The sequence below is a fragment of the Aythya fuligula genome, chromosome 2 (assembly GCF_009819795.1).
Source record: "Aythya fuligula isolate bAytFul2 chromosome 2, bAytFul2.pri, whole genome shotgun sequence".
In the NCBI taxonomy this organism is placed as follows: Eukaryota; Metazoa; Chordata; class Aves; order Anseriformes; family Anatidae; genus Aythya; species Aythya fuligula.
Genome location: NC_045560.1, coordinates 81042497 through 81058748, shown reverse-complemented (window position 1 = coordinate 81058748; position 16252 = coordinate 81042497). Strand labels below are relative to the sequence as shown.

Here is a 16252-nt window from a genome sequence, read left to right as displayed (position 1 = left end):
AGAATTGAGCAATGCTGGATTTAGGGAATTTGAGTTCTGGGGAAAGGGTCCTAGATTTCTTTAAAAGCAAGCAAGCAACGCACCCAAACCTGTGTAAAAATGCAAGGACTACGTTTCAAAAAGCAGAACTAAGGGATAACGGGCAACTATGGGGAAAGAAGAAGGAAAATATTGGAATGACTAATGGTCATACAGGAAGGTGGTGATTAGAAGATCACAGTACAGACAGTTAAGGTGGACAGCTAGGGAAAGAAATCAATATCAAGACAATGTATGTCAATAGAGATGTATACTCACGCTGTGCACAAGCACATGGTGAAAGGAAAGAGGACAGGAGACAAGCCTTAGCCCTACAAAAAACCTCTACGCTGCCCACATGACATGCACCAGTAGCAGAATTAAGCTGATACGTGAGCGTACTCAGGTAGTAACAACCTTCCACTGTAAGACACATTTTAATGTAGAGATGGTACGTAGAACCAGGTCACAGTATAAATGAAATGCGTTCCCAAACTCTCCACACAAAACTTTCTGATTCTTTAGCATCAGAAAGTGTAGATAACACACCTCAGGGGACGCACCAAATCTGTAACATTAACCTATTTGACCCCTAACTCTTTTTCTTTCTTTTTTTTTTTTTTTTTTTTTTTAATAGAAAATGAATGGGACAGATCTATTTCTATCTATTAGATACCAGCTGCATCTTTCTGAAAGAGAAAAAAACAGATGCCATAAAACTCTTACAAGGGCTAGATGAAACAACATTTATATCCTACAATACTTTTGTTGTTTTGAATATAAAATACACCTTTTAAAGTACGCCTCCAGGAACACTTCTGAAGATTCTTTGCAACTGCCAAAAATGTGCACTGTTTTGACATTTATAGCAACACAGTTACCAGTATAACACTTGTATGATATAGCCAACAAGCCACTATTGCATTTTTTTTTCCTGATTATATTTGTAAAATTTGTCTAATGAGCTGATAGCAATAGGAGATCATGGCCCCATGTCAGATACTTTCATTTTCTTTGGATCTTCCTTAAACTGCAGGCACACGAGACCTCAAAAAAAATGTGTCAGTGCAAATATGTGAGTTTACAGTTGCAGACCATTAATTTGAAACTCTAATGCAAAGAAAGAGGGGCTTAAAATTTCAGAACAGGCTTCCATTGATCCACCAAGGAGTGGAAAGTACTAATAAAAATACTGCAAAACGTTTAAAGATGGTATCCAAGGAATTTCCAGTAAGACCATGAGCTCTTTGGGTCTAAGAACTCTCAAAAGCTGTCCTGTTACCCAGCCAATGAATCAGGTTTGCTTACTTCAGCTTTTCATGAAGATGGAAGTCTGCATTTATGGGTCTGAACCTTAGTAGGCGTAATAAGCAGGTTCCTGCAGACATTCCTCTCAACTAAGCAGAGAAATCACAGTGATTATTACAGTTTGTCTCTAAAAACCTCTGCCATCAGTAAGGATCTTCCTGCTCTAACTGCTGCAAATGTGGACAAAAATGACTTTTTCTGCACAAAAACTCATAATCTGAGGTCATGCTGCATATGGCTCAATTAGCCAGCAACATGAAGCCTTACTGCTACTGTGACAAAAACAAGGTTTCAGATGAGCTAATTTACCCTGCTTGCTTCCCTTACTCAGCATACCCTCAATATGTGAAATGGGGGACAAAATTAATCGAGATATAGGGTAGTAAGAGGAGACAGCACCATAAAACAAAAGTGGTCATCACAATACACAGTAAGTCACAGCGTATCAGTAGGATAATTATTTCTGTGGGCATCAAAGAGAAGAATTTTCAGGAGGGATCTGAGGGTACATAGTGAGGAATCTGCTTGCTTTGAATCAGCAATCAATGGGATGCTTTGTATAGGAGGTAAAAAAGAAGCAGCAAAACAGTAGAACACACTTGTAAGCCCCCCTCTCTAATACATCATCACCTTATTAGGCCAAACTACAATGAATTAGGGGGATGAGAACAGACAATATTTGGGACATGAGCAAATGATTTTGTCAGCATGCCTGGAACTTAGCTTTGGAGGAAGCCATCTCTATATCTATGCTTAAGGCCATGTGAATGTGCAAGGTCACTTACCACCACAATATTCAAAGCAATCATTTTAGTTCACGTCTATGTGAATTCTATAGTTTTATCATGCTCAAGGCCTTATATATTCTTTTTTTTTTTTTATTTTTTATTTTTTTAAGCAGCCTAAATGTAAACTTGCAGCTGAAACACATTCAATTTGAAGAAACAAAAGCAACACAGGAAGAGTCTATCAAAAAAACTATATTAGTTCTTTTCACAGTGCTAGGCTTAACCGTACAACTGTTTCTGGAAATGTTTAATAGAACAAAAGTCTGTGGAAAAAAAAAAAAAGAAAAAGAAAAAAAGATAGGCACAGATGATGTAAATGTCTTTTTTTTTTTTTTTCTTAATAATCATTTTTATATTGCCTAAATCCCCAAAGTCAGTGTCTGGACTCTGTCTGGAGGCTTCCCAAAAATCACTGCTTGTCAACACCCCTTCCACAGAAATGAGTCTGTTTACCTCCACCAGTGCATTGTCAAGTCATCTCTTCCCATTCATATTACAATTCAAATTGGTATCCTTACAGAAAAGTCTAAACCTCCCTTTCCTTTTCCATCTCTCTAATAGATCTACGGCCCACAATAAAATAATTTATAGCAACAGAATGTCTCTTTTCAAGGTGCTGCTCTGCAGAGATCTCCATAAATGTTTAGACGGTACTGATTTTGAGAAGATCAAAATTTAGCCAGGTGATAACAATGAATGAAAGGGAAACAAAATAAAGGGAAAAAAAATAAATAACTGGATATTCATTCACTCAGAATCCTGATCCAAAATTAACATTTTCCTGTATAAGAACTTGATAAAAAGTTCATTACCCTGTTTCAACAACATTCTCAAGGCTTTTGGAAAAGAGACACAGGTATGATACATTTGCTGGAGCATGCCAGTGTCTTGAACTGTCCTTGCTAGGCTACACATGACCCTTGAGAAAGTCTTCACATCACCAAATGTTTGAGGGCACACTGGCTGTACTATGTCTTGTTAAGTTCTGCTCATAGGCAACTGCAAGCAGAGTCAAGCTGAGTTCTTGGCAATTAAAAAAACATCACTGGGAGGCCTGAGGGACAACCCAACTTCCTCAGGCTTTACAGAAAAAAAAAAAAAAAAAAAAAAGAAGTCAGCAACAAGGGAAAAGCTGACACACAAATCGAGGATGCATTTACTTCTAACATATTTAGCTTCTGTCTCCAGCAGTCACTGGCATTCATTGATGCGTGGAAAATTAGTTGTTGATTAAACTTCTCTGACCACAGGGCATACTCCTTCAGCAAACCCTTTCCTCTTACCGCCACAGATGGGACAAGCCTTGACAGACCCTGACAAAAGCAACGGTGACTCCAACCACTTCATCACATCCCTCCCAGCTCAAAGCTGTGATAACTTATACCCAGATATATGAATGGCAGCTGTGTTCTCCCAGTGCTATCGCAAAACTTTCCAGTCAGTTGTCTGTATGTCAAGGTATGAAATACCCATTTGATGAATTCTGGTACATAAATGCTGATCCTGACAAAAACCACTGCGAGCACATCAGCTGCCACCTCTCACAGTTGTGCACACGGATGGTTTCTCCCAGAAGTTCCCTCCTAGCAGTCATGCCTCAACACCTGCTTCTTCTGCAAGCAAATCGCTAGCTGAAGTGGCTGCTGGATGTAGATGCCTGCATCCAGACTATTCTCAGTCATAGCAAGCTCTGCTATCAAGAGTATCAAAGATTATTGTTCCAGGCATTAGTCTGGAGTAGGAAATCCTTCACAAAGCCACATTTAAGAACTTAATTAAGTCTTTTTTTAAAAAACTCCATCCAGCAGCTAAGCCAAAGTAGAACTAATTGTGGTCACTAATACTAGAAGACAAAAATAAGAATACTTCTTGTGAGTATTCTGGCACGCAAACTGCCTATCATCCATCACCAACTCCCTTTGGCTGTTCTTCAAGTGCACATAAGTCTTCATTGCTGTGAATCTCCACTGTAGTGAATGATGTGCTTTCCTGTATTTCTGTTCTCACTCCCATGTCCACCTTTCTCTTGCGTTCACTGCGGCACACAGCTATTGAGTTATTATACAAGTGGGTGGCTTACCTTTAGGGCTAGTCAGATTCTAATCATGCCAACTTTCTGTTTACAGTGCCAGAGCTGTCTGGCTCTTCTGGATTCACTTCTTCAGTCAAGACTAATTTTGTTTTTTATTTGAAGCTTAGAAGCCTTGCAGAAGGCCTCTGACAAATACGTGAAATGCAGAGATAATACCAATAAGCGCCTTGGGGAGGAGACAGAGAAAGAAAGGTCAGGAAAAACACCTAAATATTACCTTGGGTACTCATCTGCAAGCCCTTTAAGCCAACTACGTGAGGGATAAAAGACTGTGGTAACCATATAGGATTAGCACTACAGAAGAATTGTTTAGAGTGAGGAGTGAATGTCACAACATGTGATCAGTGGTGACACTGCAGTATAAGAAAAGGCCCTGGTAGGCTTTGTTTCCTAGTTAAGAAAACAGTGCACAGAACAAACTTGGTCATATCACTCACCTGCGCTTTTCCTAAAACCTCACATTTCTTCTGTTTCCAATTTCACCTTCACAACCAACTTTTTAATCTCTCCCAACACATGGAAACAGAAACTAGGATCAAGGGGGAAATGCTGCCAAAGATTAGAGGTTTGGGAATTTACAACTGTTATCTAAGGGAAAACTACAGTGGGAGCCAATTGCTTTAGTCAGAAGTCTTTGTTATTGTAAAGAAGCTTTAATATATATGTTTTTGCTTTCTAAATCAGAAGGTGGAAGTGTAGTATTTTATGGGTCAATCAGAAGAAAAAATAAAAACAAAAGCAATTCAACTCCTAGTCACCCAATCTGGAAATTTGTAAAAGTAAGGTCTGCAAAGCACTAACTCAGTAACAGATGTAGTGAATTATAAACATGAACTTGTCACAGATTACTGTAAAAAAAACCAGGCAGGCGTCCTATTTTAAAACACATTTTTTGTTTTCATTATTGTTAATCCACCTTTCCCCTTACAGCTATTCGATACGAAGCATGACTGCAGAGTAGTACCGGTTCAGCAGTCTGGAGGAATAAAAAAAAAAAAAAAAAAAAAAAGAGTTTTCCAAAATTACAGAACAATGTTCCAAAAAGAAAATCTGATTTAAAAAGACATTTCTGTTCAGCAGTCAAGTGGTCTGTTTTGAATTTCAATGGCTATCTGCAGCACTGAGGTTTCTGTGTCATTGCATACAGAAAGAGCTGAGGAGGAATGGTGCTGTCATACTCCATTCCTAACCACAGCCCAGCAGATAAAGTCTGAAGTCACAAGTCAGCTGAGAGCTCTACCAAGACTATTAAAATGCACTGGCAAGGCTGGAAGGAAGACATTTAAATCAAGCCAGGTTAGATGTTTCAAAGGGATGAGTGACTGATCCTGTTTTATGTCATGCCAGGCAATGCTAATAGTTTAAACACTAGCTCTGTCAAGTGAGGAATAGATGTATTATTGTCTGTGAATTATTAAAATTGACTTCACCTACTCACCTTCAGACTTTCCAGGCTGAAAGGGAAAAAAAATTCAAGAAAAAAAGTCTTTCAAGGGAGGCCTACACTCTTAATCTATTACTAATGTCTTCTTGAATCCTGTTAATATTTTTTATATTGTCTGCTTTGGTGAGCTCAGACTCTATATGTGAGGAATGAGCAAAAATTCCAGCTGATCCTAGGCATAAAGCTCTTTAATGTTTAAGTCTCTCCTGCCTTGCAGATAAATACTGTCTCCCCTTTCACCCATCCAGCTGGGACATCAGACAGTTTGGGGAGCTTCCAAGATGGGCACAAAGATCCATTTCCTGGTTCATGATAAGTACTATTGATGCTTGTGCCACAAAGATCATTTTCTGTGGTTTTATACAACAACAAACTTTTAAAAAGTTGCTTAGACCGACAAGGCTCAGTTTCTCCTGCAACTCAGCCACAGAAGCTCTCCTGCAACACTAGAGAAGTATTAAGGATACTAAATAATAAATAAAATGCTTAAAGTTTTGATAAGGCAAGTATCATCACTACAGGCTTATAGTGGAACACAAAGATGAGACATGAAGATATGGAAGGTGGTTAAACACTAATTGGCATCATCATCACAGGGTGGCAACAATAACAAAGGTCCCACCTCATTTTACCTCCATCACAAATTTGTTAATTTACAAATTATGACTCTAAAAGTGGAAGAAGGGAAGAGTGACGGTTTGTTTATTTTGCAAACGACCAGTTCCAAACCTCCACTTCCTTTCAACCATTTGCCTCTTCAAAAGAAATTGCTAATAGTGAAGGATAAAGATATGAGTCTGAAAAAAAAACTTCTTGTGGATTTTTTTTGGGGAGACAGAGGACCTCTATGATCAATCTGAAAGCAAGCCTGAGTACCACCAAAAAGGTACTCCCTCTTGCAAATTAGGCTTTCATTAGAAAAAATGAAAAAGCAGTTTTGGTCTTTTGGTCTCCCTCTGTCTCTCTCTCTCTCTCTTTTTTTTTTTTTTTTTTTTTTTTTTTCCTTCTGAGCAGAATGCTTCTTGAATATTTCTCCATCTCCAACGTAAAGTCAAAACTTTCCACACTTTTTAGAGGAATAAACTTTTAATAACTAAAGAAACAGAACAAGAAAGCGAAAGAAACCTACTGTCATTTCTGGACTGTGAAAAACTTGAAAAACACAAAATGAAAGCTCTTGGAGACCAACCCCCAAACCCTCCTCCTTCCTCAGAACTGGCTGCGTGTTTATGTATTTCTCCTCGGCTTTGTCCATATGGCCCTTTCTCACTGCTCTGAGGTGTCCCTCAGAGGGACAACTGAACTCACTCTGATAACAACATCAACAACAAGAAAGTAACACTTAGACATGTAGGAGGAGGGATGTGATTTTGAGAATTGGTAGCTTGAAGTACCATCCTTCAAACAGGAATATTAGTTGTCACAGCATATCCAGTCTAGGGACAGCTGCACCCCCAGACAGCCACTGACTCAATATTGAAAAGGCTGATGTCAAGACATCTGCTGACCCAAACCCAGCAGAAGCTGCTTTTAAAACAGCACTAAAACCATCTTCTGGTTCCTCAGATGAAACACACTAACAGCCTCTTCCTTTATGCACCCACTCACCCATAAAATAAAATACAGTAGAAGTCAGGCAAGCTCTTGAAAATGCTGGAGAAATTAGCAAGAGAGGAGTTTAATCCAGATTTGCTGAAGAAAACCTCACCTCTGTCTCATATCCTCAGTATTCAAAAGCGACTTTTATTGTCATATAAATCATGTATTTTATGGTTCTGTGCTGCCACTCTAAAACCATAGCAAATGTTGTGTTGGCACAGCATACTTAAGAGGTTATAACATGGTGGGAACCACAGTCACAATGAACAGTATTATTAACATACTGCTTGACTTTTGCTTTTAAAATCCTACTGTAAAATAAAAGAAACAGGCTCCAAAAGGGAGACAGATTTTCAGAAATGCTCACACTTTTGAACACAAATAAGCAATCAGGTCAGTAAGTGACCTCCACTACCTCTGACAACGAGGTCTTTGGAAAGCCCTGGTGGGAACAGCTTCACGCTGAGTGCTCCACCAGGTCTCCAGTCTCACCCAAGTCACTAGGCACTCCAAAATGTGGTCTGAACCATAGTTCAGCTCTTTTGAACACCTGATCTCATGAAGGAAATGGGGAAGGGCTGTAGGTAAAAGGCTGTAGGTAGTGGGAACCCTTGATGGGAAGCAATGCTTGGCAGTTGTGATGAATGTGTCTTTGGTGCTGCCTGTGCCTGGACTTCGGTTGTGGCTTTAGCCCATTCCAGGCTTTCTCCCACCCTTGTGACCTCCCTGCAGGAGCTTTGCATTTCCCACCACAGCTGCTGAAGCACAGGGAGTGTTTGTGTGGGACAGGCGGTGATAAGAAAACAAGGCGAGACAACAGACAGAGATAACAGGCGGGAGGAGGCCAAATGGCAAGCCAAGAGAAGGGGGAGGCAGAGGGATAAGAGGTGAGATAAAGAAAGGCTTTCTGTGCATGAATAAACATGAATAAGTGAAGAGGTGGCAGTAAGACTTCTTACCACCAGGAAGGCGGAGAAGAATTACGGACAGGAAATGTCACTGCAGGAGCAGCTGATGAAAACTAAAGACTGCATGAACTTGGTCTAATCCCTTTTTGCCTGCAAAACCATCCTAGGACAACCTGGGTAAAGAAACTGTATTTCAGCATCTCCTCTCCTGCATACTGTGCTCACATACATGTGAGCACACATTCTGAGCATGCAAACAAGAATAGTCAGCTGGCACCTCCTGAGTTCCCACAAGAGTTTGGGCTGACCATCTAGTTCCCATCCATCACAGATGAATTGCTTTACTTCACATTATGATGCAGCAATGCACGTAAGCATGTCCATAGCTCCGAGTATGGAAACTGTCCCTATTAAGTATTCATGCCCTTGAAGTGAAGCACTTGCTTGGATGCTTGGCTGAATCAGGGCCTAATTACGGAGCTAAACAGCCTTCTGTCCTCATTCACCTCTCCCTCAGTCTTAATCCTCCAGTCACCTAAGTTTAATTTAAAAATCTGTTTTCAGGAGTTGAGCCTGGATCTGTCACATCTAAGATTGCCACTAATTGCTACGTGTCAGCATCATTTAGAAAAATGAGCAATGAATTAAAACCACCAACCCTTCTGCTTGGATGACAGCTTTATCTTTACATGAGCTTTTCAGTGGGCTTGCAATCTCTTTACCTACCCCCAGTGGAAAATAGCTTTGCCCAAAGTTAGTCATAGATTTCTTCAGCCAGTCTAACATTACTGAATAAAAAAACTACGGATCTTGTAACATATGAACATATGGTGCAACAGTCAGGGTGCAAAGTCACTCCAACTTACACCCCAGGAGGCTGGGACATCCTCTTCCTCTGGCTACTCTTGTCGGATAGTTGTGGTATTAGGGGATCAGAGAGCAGGCTCAGAGAGACAGGCTGATGTTCTCAGGAAGATCAGTGAAGATGTGAAGGTCACAGATGACACATGGCTGGCTTCAAAACCTCAGGAATGACAGCAGGGAAAGAGGTGGTGAAGGAAGAAGGGGAACAGAGCCAGTTGCAGAAGTTGCCAGAGACATATTTTGTTGGAGGCACAGCAGAGGAGGAGCAGGATGACGCAAAGAGAAGCAACTGAGTAAAGCACAGCATATGAGGACTGCAAACAGCAGTGTCCAGAGGGATTCCTTTACTGGATGCGGCTGTCTAATACTGATGTAATGAGCTAGTTATGAAGCGAAAAGTCAGAAATGTGTGTGGGAGTGTTGGAGGGGTACGTATTAGGTAGCTGCTCCCATAAAAAAGGAGGTAAGCTAGGGCTCCCGCCAAGCCTGTGAGGAGGATTAAACAGGACAGGGAGACACGCTAGACATGAACCTGCTGAAGATTCTCAGGTTTAATGACCTCAAACCTGAGAGGGGAAAACCTGTGAGTAAAAATGATCTTCCTATCTTTCAAGGAACTGCTAACGCAAGCGAAGTCAGGATGAGACAAAAAAAGCAGAGTGCTACCTGTGGAGGAACAGTGGCTCCTGCACAGAGCGCAGTGCCCTCAGCCCTCCTCCTCCTACCTCTACCACCTCACGGCCCCCCTCACGCAGCACAGTCCCTCTGCTCTGCCATACACGTGTTTCATGAGCTGAAACGTGCTGATATTGCTTTTTACCTCTTCCACATGCTCATAGAGAAACGCTTAAAGTGCTCAGTGCCTTGTGGATGGCACACAGGGACAAGTTATTATTGATCATTATTTTACTTGGCTGAATTTGACATGTATGTTTTCAGAGACGCTTCTGAAACGCCTGATACGTAAGGCCTGTAACTAAAATGAAAAAAATCTACTGCAGGTTTTACTAGCAGGAGAGACAAAGAAAAGAAAGAGGGTGGCAAAGGAATGCAGAGATAATGTGGAGTCTTAAGTAAGGAATGATATAAATATTTTGGCTGACACAGCAGCAAAGCCAGCTTGGAGGAGAATTAAGGACAACAGAGGCAATCATTTACCAAAGCAGTAGTTTTCAGATGTTGACATGTGTTTTCAAAACAAGAAATAAAATAAAATAAAATAAAAAACAAAACAAAACAAAAAGACAGGAGAAGACTGCCAGAGTTATGACAACATGCAACTTCTTCACCTGGCTGCCAGTGAGGAAAATAGACAGGAAAACTATCTGAAGATTATTCTTCCTTGAATGCTCTCATTTCATTTTCGTGACTATTAATACAGGTCGCACGTTGACATTGATGAGCATAAAGATCCTTAAGGAAGGGAAGCACGTGTTTCCTCATACAGACATCTAAACAGTTTACAAGCACAGGCTGCTCCAAACTTAAGAGTGGGAAATGAAGCTTGCATGGAAACTGAAGTGGAAGCACAAGGCAGTCAGGGTTTTGTGACCATGGTTTCATTAGAGTCTAAATGGTCTTTATGGCAGGAACACTTAGAGGAGTTCACAAATGTTTTTGACTTTAAGAAAGCTGACTTTGGGAGAATGTGATATGCCCCAAGGAATTTTTTACTGGAATCCTATGAAACATGGGAAACATAGAGCTGAATTTTTAAAAAACATCTGAAGAGACTGAAATTTAAAGCCGTCCTGCTTAATTCCAAAGAAGAAAAAGGGCAACTGAGGCCACATGTAGTTAAGTAAAGATGTAAAGTTTAGTGTAAGCAACATGTAGAAAACCTGGAAAATTTCTTTTTTCATATATTTCTGTAGATATTTAGATTCGACAAGCAATCCTTTGAAAAGTAACCAAGCTGGTGCAGAGGGATATGGAACTTCTTAGAAGTTAGAGCAGCTTGAGAGAAATAATTCCAGGAGGACAAAGTATCCTTGGACACTGTGCTGCTGTGAATTTTTCTGCTAACTATGGCATGGAGTTTCATTTATATCAGTGCTAGAAAGTACAGGGAGAAAAATGCTTAACTGCTTAAGGCATATAACAAAAAGAAGAAGTTAGCATACCCTTTTTTCTTTGAAGAAGAATAATAAGAGGCCTTATGTGTGCTTAAACATTAGCATCACATTGTGACAGAGGTTCTAGGGCTTGCATGAGGGAAGGAAATTTGCATTGATCTGTGTACATCCTCAGAGTTACAGCCATGCCAGTCCATAACAAATGCAATGCATGAATTCAACCTGCAGCTCCTAATCTAAAAAAGCTGTGGGACACCTACAGAAACAGGTGGGATGAAGCAGAAGGATTCCCTGTAACATACACAACACTTCCACATGGTTGAAATGTTTCTCCCCTTCATTCTTTTTTTCTTTAAAAGAAATATTAAGATAGAATTTATTAAATTCTTAACTGAAAAATACACATCTTAAGTTCTCTGGTGACGGGTCAGACCAATGAGACCTGAGGTTGATTTTCATTGTTGTGAGAAAGCACAATTAAATGATGGAAGCACCAAGAAGAACTGTTAGCTTAATATTTGCCATGCAAAAATACTAGAAGCAATTTTACTCAAACACTTAAACATATTTAACTTGATTAGAAGCAATGATTGTGGAACTCTTGGAGGGAAATACCTGCTTGACTATCTCACTTGATTTCTTCAGATGCCATTGTTCTGTTGTTAATTTTAGGATTATTCCATTTTTTCTAATATATGTAAATATATTGCAAGAAATGACAGTGAGTTAATATCTTGCTGAAAGATAAGAAAATTAAAGACAGGACCAAATTCTATAAAAATTACCCCACTTCAGGGTCTGAGAGATGTGATGGTTCCAATATCCTCTGCTGCAGGGTTGCTTGTTTCCAACTGAATGAGCTGGCTCACAGAATCGTGTTTTGAATTTTTAAAATATATATATTTTTTAAGTCAAGTGGATTATTCAAATCCAAGGATAGACTAAGTTGCCTACCTGCATTCTGATTGTAGCAATAATTGAAAAGACTAGTGAGATCATTTCTAAATTCTACAGGTGAGTAAACTGCAGTGGAAACTTATCTTTTCATACCTAGAGCAGCAAATGAATGTAACATACACCCTTACCAGCCATGTGCTAAAAAAGACTGCAAAATGCATGAAAGCATCTTTATTGCTGTATCAATTTCAGTATAAAAAGCAAGCTTGTGATGGAGCTCTTGTGAAAATTGCTGATTTTAAGAAAGGCAGAAGTAATCATTTTTCTCCAAACCATACAGCAGGTTACAGTCTCCAAACACAATTTAAAAGAAGGGTCAAAAAGGATACTGAGAGGATACTAGCCAAAAGAAATGATAGCAATAGGTTTGTCGTTAGCAAGGCACAAGAATTGAAGGAGAAAGACAGGCATTAGAAGCATTAGCAGGAACAATTCCCAAGGCCAGTAAATATCAGGGGGCCCCAAAGCAGTCAAAAAGCAGAGTGAAGAGATTTAGAGTCGAGGCATTCAAAGAGTCTACTTAGTTTGACCAGAAGACAGTCTCACATTTCAAGGTTTCTTCTTCAGTACGGCTAAGCTTTTCAATGGGAGGCCTTGACCCCAGGGATCACTGACTGAAGAAAACAAATGTGTTTTCAAATGAATGTATTGGCACTGTCAGAACTGACTGTATACAAGATTAAATGTTATTTATTTTCACTTTTCAGAATACCATGTTAAATTTTAGAGAGACAGACAGAAACATTTCCAAGTAAGACATGAGAATCTGAGCACTGGATTTTGTGTGTCAGCTAGGATTCAACAGCAGAATTCCCATTAACCGATCTGGCTAAGCCTCTTGCAAAAATGTCAACCTGAGGCGTCCTTGCCCTCAGCGATCTTGGTGAGGGTAGCAGGAGGGGACACGCGCCGTCAGTCTATTTCAGTTCTCTCATTGCTTTTCCTCGCTTTCTGGCAATGGATTAGGTTTTGGTCTGGCCTTTTGGAATCTCACAAATGTGATTCCCATTTGGTGCTTCGACCCCTGCTTGTGCTCAAGCAGCTTTCACAGCCTTCCTGGATTCCATGGGAACCGAGTAAGGAGCATGTTAAATGCAAGGCAAGATGGGGGCAGCGGAAGAGAGCCCAAGGGAAAAATAGGTTGTCTAGGGCAGACCAGATAATTTCAGATAAAGATCTCTACTGATCTCTATCTGCAGTGCTATTTGAAAGGCACATTGTGCTCTGTATTTGATACATCACTGTTTTCATGTGTAGACTCAACATCAATTGCATGAGCATTCCTGAAGAACTTCTGTTTACACACCGTCCCAAAATGGACAAGCATGTCATGAGCTGAATTTAAAATCCAGAAATCGTGTTCCCAAAATAGACCAATAAAGATGAAGAGAAGATGGTGGACAAAACTATTTCAGCAGAAAATGTCTGGGCACACAAATAAGGTGAAGCTCTAGCGAGGGCAACCAGTGGATGCTGAGGAATATGTACTCATTAGTAAGGAGTATGACAAAGCAGGAAAGCGGGTCTCACAAAGCGCAGACTTGTTGGGTCAAGTGTCCTTTTCCTGTTTGGCAAGTCCTTTTGTCTCTGTGTCCTCCTTATCATCCTGACACCTTACCAAAGCATAGAATGACGGACATCTCTTAATGACTTCCTAGCATTTGATTCTGGTACACGGGCCCAGCCCTTTTTCGCATACCACGAAAGCCTCTTATTCCCCTCTGAACTTCCACTTTAGAACCGATGTTCGCTTACACACACACAGCTCCCCACTCACGCCCTGCAACCTGTGTCAAGACAAATGTGCTCGTCACACCTTGCTCATATCGGGAAGCTGAAGCCAGCACTTCTGAACGAGCTGACTGACAGCTGATGCTGTGTCAGCAGCCAGCGGGGCTGGTGTCACCCTCCCCAGGAGAGGAGAACATCCTCTCCTGGGCACACCCTCTCTCACTCCGCACAATAAGGCCTATTGTTCCCCGTGTCCAGAAACCAGGCTCCATCCTGTGCCATCTCCGTGCACTGCCACCATCCTGCCTGACTTGGGAGCATTGCTTTTTTTGTCTCCTAGCATGCTCACTAGATGATTTGAGCACAGGGTTAGAGGCCTGGCCTGCCAGCAGTGCGAGCGTCTGCCAGACTTCACTCCTGGGAGCGAAGACACGCTCTGCAAATGAGCATTTTCTAAATGGGATCTCACAAAACGCCTGAGAAAACAAAATCCACAAGCATGCTTGCACTTCTAAAATGGGCATTTTGTGATGCTCCCCGTTGCAAAAATCTAAGCTGAACAGGCGATACTCACTGAATGGAACTGAAACACTGCTACAAAGACACAGAAGGAGGACTTCAAAAATCAAGCCTATTAGTGCCCATCTTCCTCTACTTTTCCTTCTTGCATCTGGAGAAAAGATGACCATGAACCAATTCAGGACCAGAAGGCATCATAAGTTGTTTTATACTTCACTTTGTTACCCACAGGGTGACATTTCACTCCTCCAAGCCTCCCCTCTGCAATTCAGAGAGGGTGACGAGGCACAGCAGCATCTCCCCAGCAGGGCAGACAGACCCGCTCCTCCTGGGCAGTGCTGTTTGCTAGTTCCCAGGTAGCTGGCTGCAAAGGGGCCATCAAGCAGGCTAATTTAGAGCTCTAAAAGCTGGCAGCAGGAGTGCAATTAAGCCGTTTTCACAGACTGCTAGCCAAATGCAGCAATTTATTGGCTGAGTGATTGGATTATTCATTTGCAAAGCTAAGAGAGGGCATTTTCTTACCACTTCAGTTGGCCTGTAGTACTTGTGATTGACTGTCACATGAATCTTGCCAGTCTCTTTGCATCGCCCTACTTCATTTTCATTCTTCCCTTCCCACCTGTAAAGAAGATAAACATTTAATCAACCCATAATTACTTTAGTGCTCTGATCTTACCAACATTTGGCCTGCTTTCATTTACTTGAGGCTGGTGTCAATTCTCCCTGCAGGACAGTATAAACTCATTAGCTATAGGAACAAAGGCAGAGTTCAGACTTGAATGGAGCAACAATGGCTTTTGAAGTCTCTTTGTTTTGGTTTTTGATTCAGTGGAAGGTCTAAAATACAGGACTTCCAAATTAAACACATAATGTGAGGGGAAAATAAAACATCCCGATTTCAGAATGTTTCATGTATCTTCAAATAAATATGACAGTGAACCTTTTCGTTTGTGGATTGGGTCAAAGTTGTTTAAAATGGTTCTTAAAATATTTTTAATTCTTGTATTTTAGCCAATAGTTTCAGGAACACTTTAATCTGTTAATTTTATGGAAGTGAAGCTCTGTTTGAATAGCATTAAGCTGCATAATCTAATTTGTGCTTAACCAGGAAAAACAAAACAAAAACAGTTCTTGAATTTTCAGTCCTAGCTTGACATGGCACTTCACATACATGGACTGTAAACAATACTCACTACCTGCGAGCTTACAGTCAGCTCCTTTGTCTAAATTAGTTTCATATGTGTTGAACAGCCTGCAATTTGCTGTAATTTATGTGATCTGGTTCTGCCCTGGACTACTTGCTTAGCATCTGTCCTGGTCAAAATTTTTGGGCTGAGTATGGCAGCTGAACAGGCACAGTTTGATGGGTGAGTGGCTCTGCCTTTGCAAGGGGCAGACTGCAGCCAGGAAGCCTGAGGACAATGCTCCCTCTCAAAACAAATGTTTCGGATGAAACGTTTGGGAACATACATTGATGTCTCAAAACTAATTCACCGAACGTACAAAATCCAGAGTTATTATTGAAACCCTATCCGCTCCTTGCTTTTTGCTTCTAAGTATATCATGGGGCTCTGAACCAGCTTGGCACAAAAACACGGTGATGAAATCCTTTACTTTTTTCTGTTCAAGTAAAATCTATGTAATTTAAATCAGCGCTGTGATTTAGACTATTTAGCCTCAGTCATCAGCAATGAAAGAAAACTGCCCCTTGCATCCCACTTACTAATTGTACCGCCAGTTCTTGGGATTTTGCCACAGATTTGATTTTTCTTTGCTCCCCTGCCCTCCCCCCCAGGCTTTCAGAAGAATTTAATTCTTTGACAATTTCAGCCTTCATTTTTGGGTTTCTAGCCCCAAGGGCTATGGAGGAAAATTTGAAAATGTGACCTCTGTGTACCCATGAAGGTTAAAACACCAAAAAGCAGAAGGAAGTACCAAATATGTATTAT

At 40.7% G+C, this 16252-nt stretch overlaps 1 protein-coding gene across 1 annotated transcript in view; it reads right to left on the bottom strand.

Annotated features, from left to right (window-relative positions):
* GMDS (GDP-mannose 4,6-dehydratase) overlaps positions 1–16252 on the bottom strand; it is a 403977-nt gene that overhangs the window by 56708 nt on the left and 331017 nt on the right. The window contains exon 9 of the mRNA XM_032182378.1: positions 14826–14922. Coding sequence (XP_032038269.1) covers positions 14826–14922 — 97 coding nt within the window. The remainder of the gene's footprint in view (positions 1–14825; positions 14923–16252) is intronic.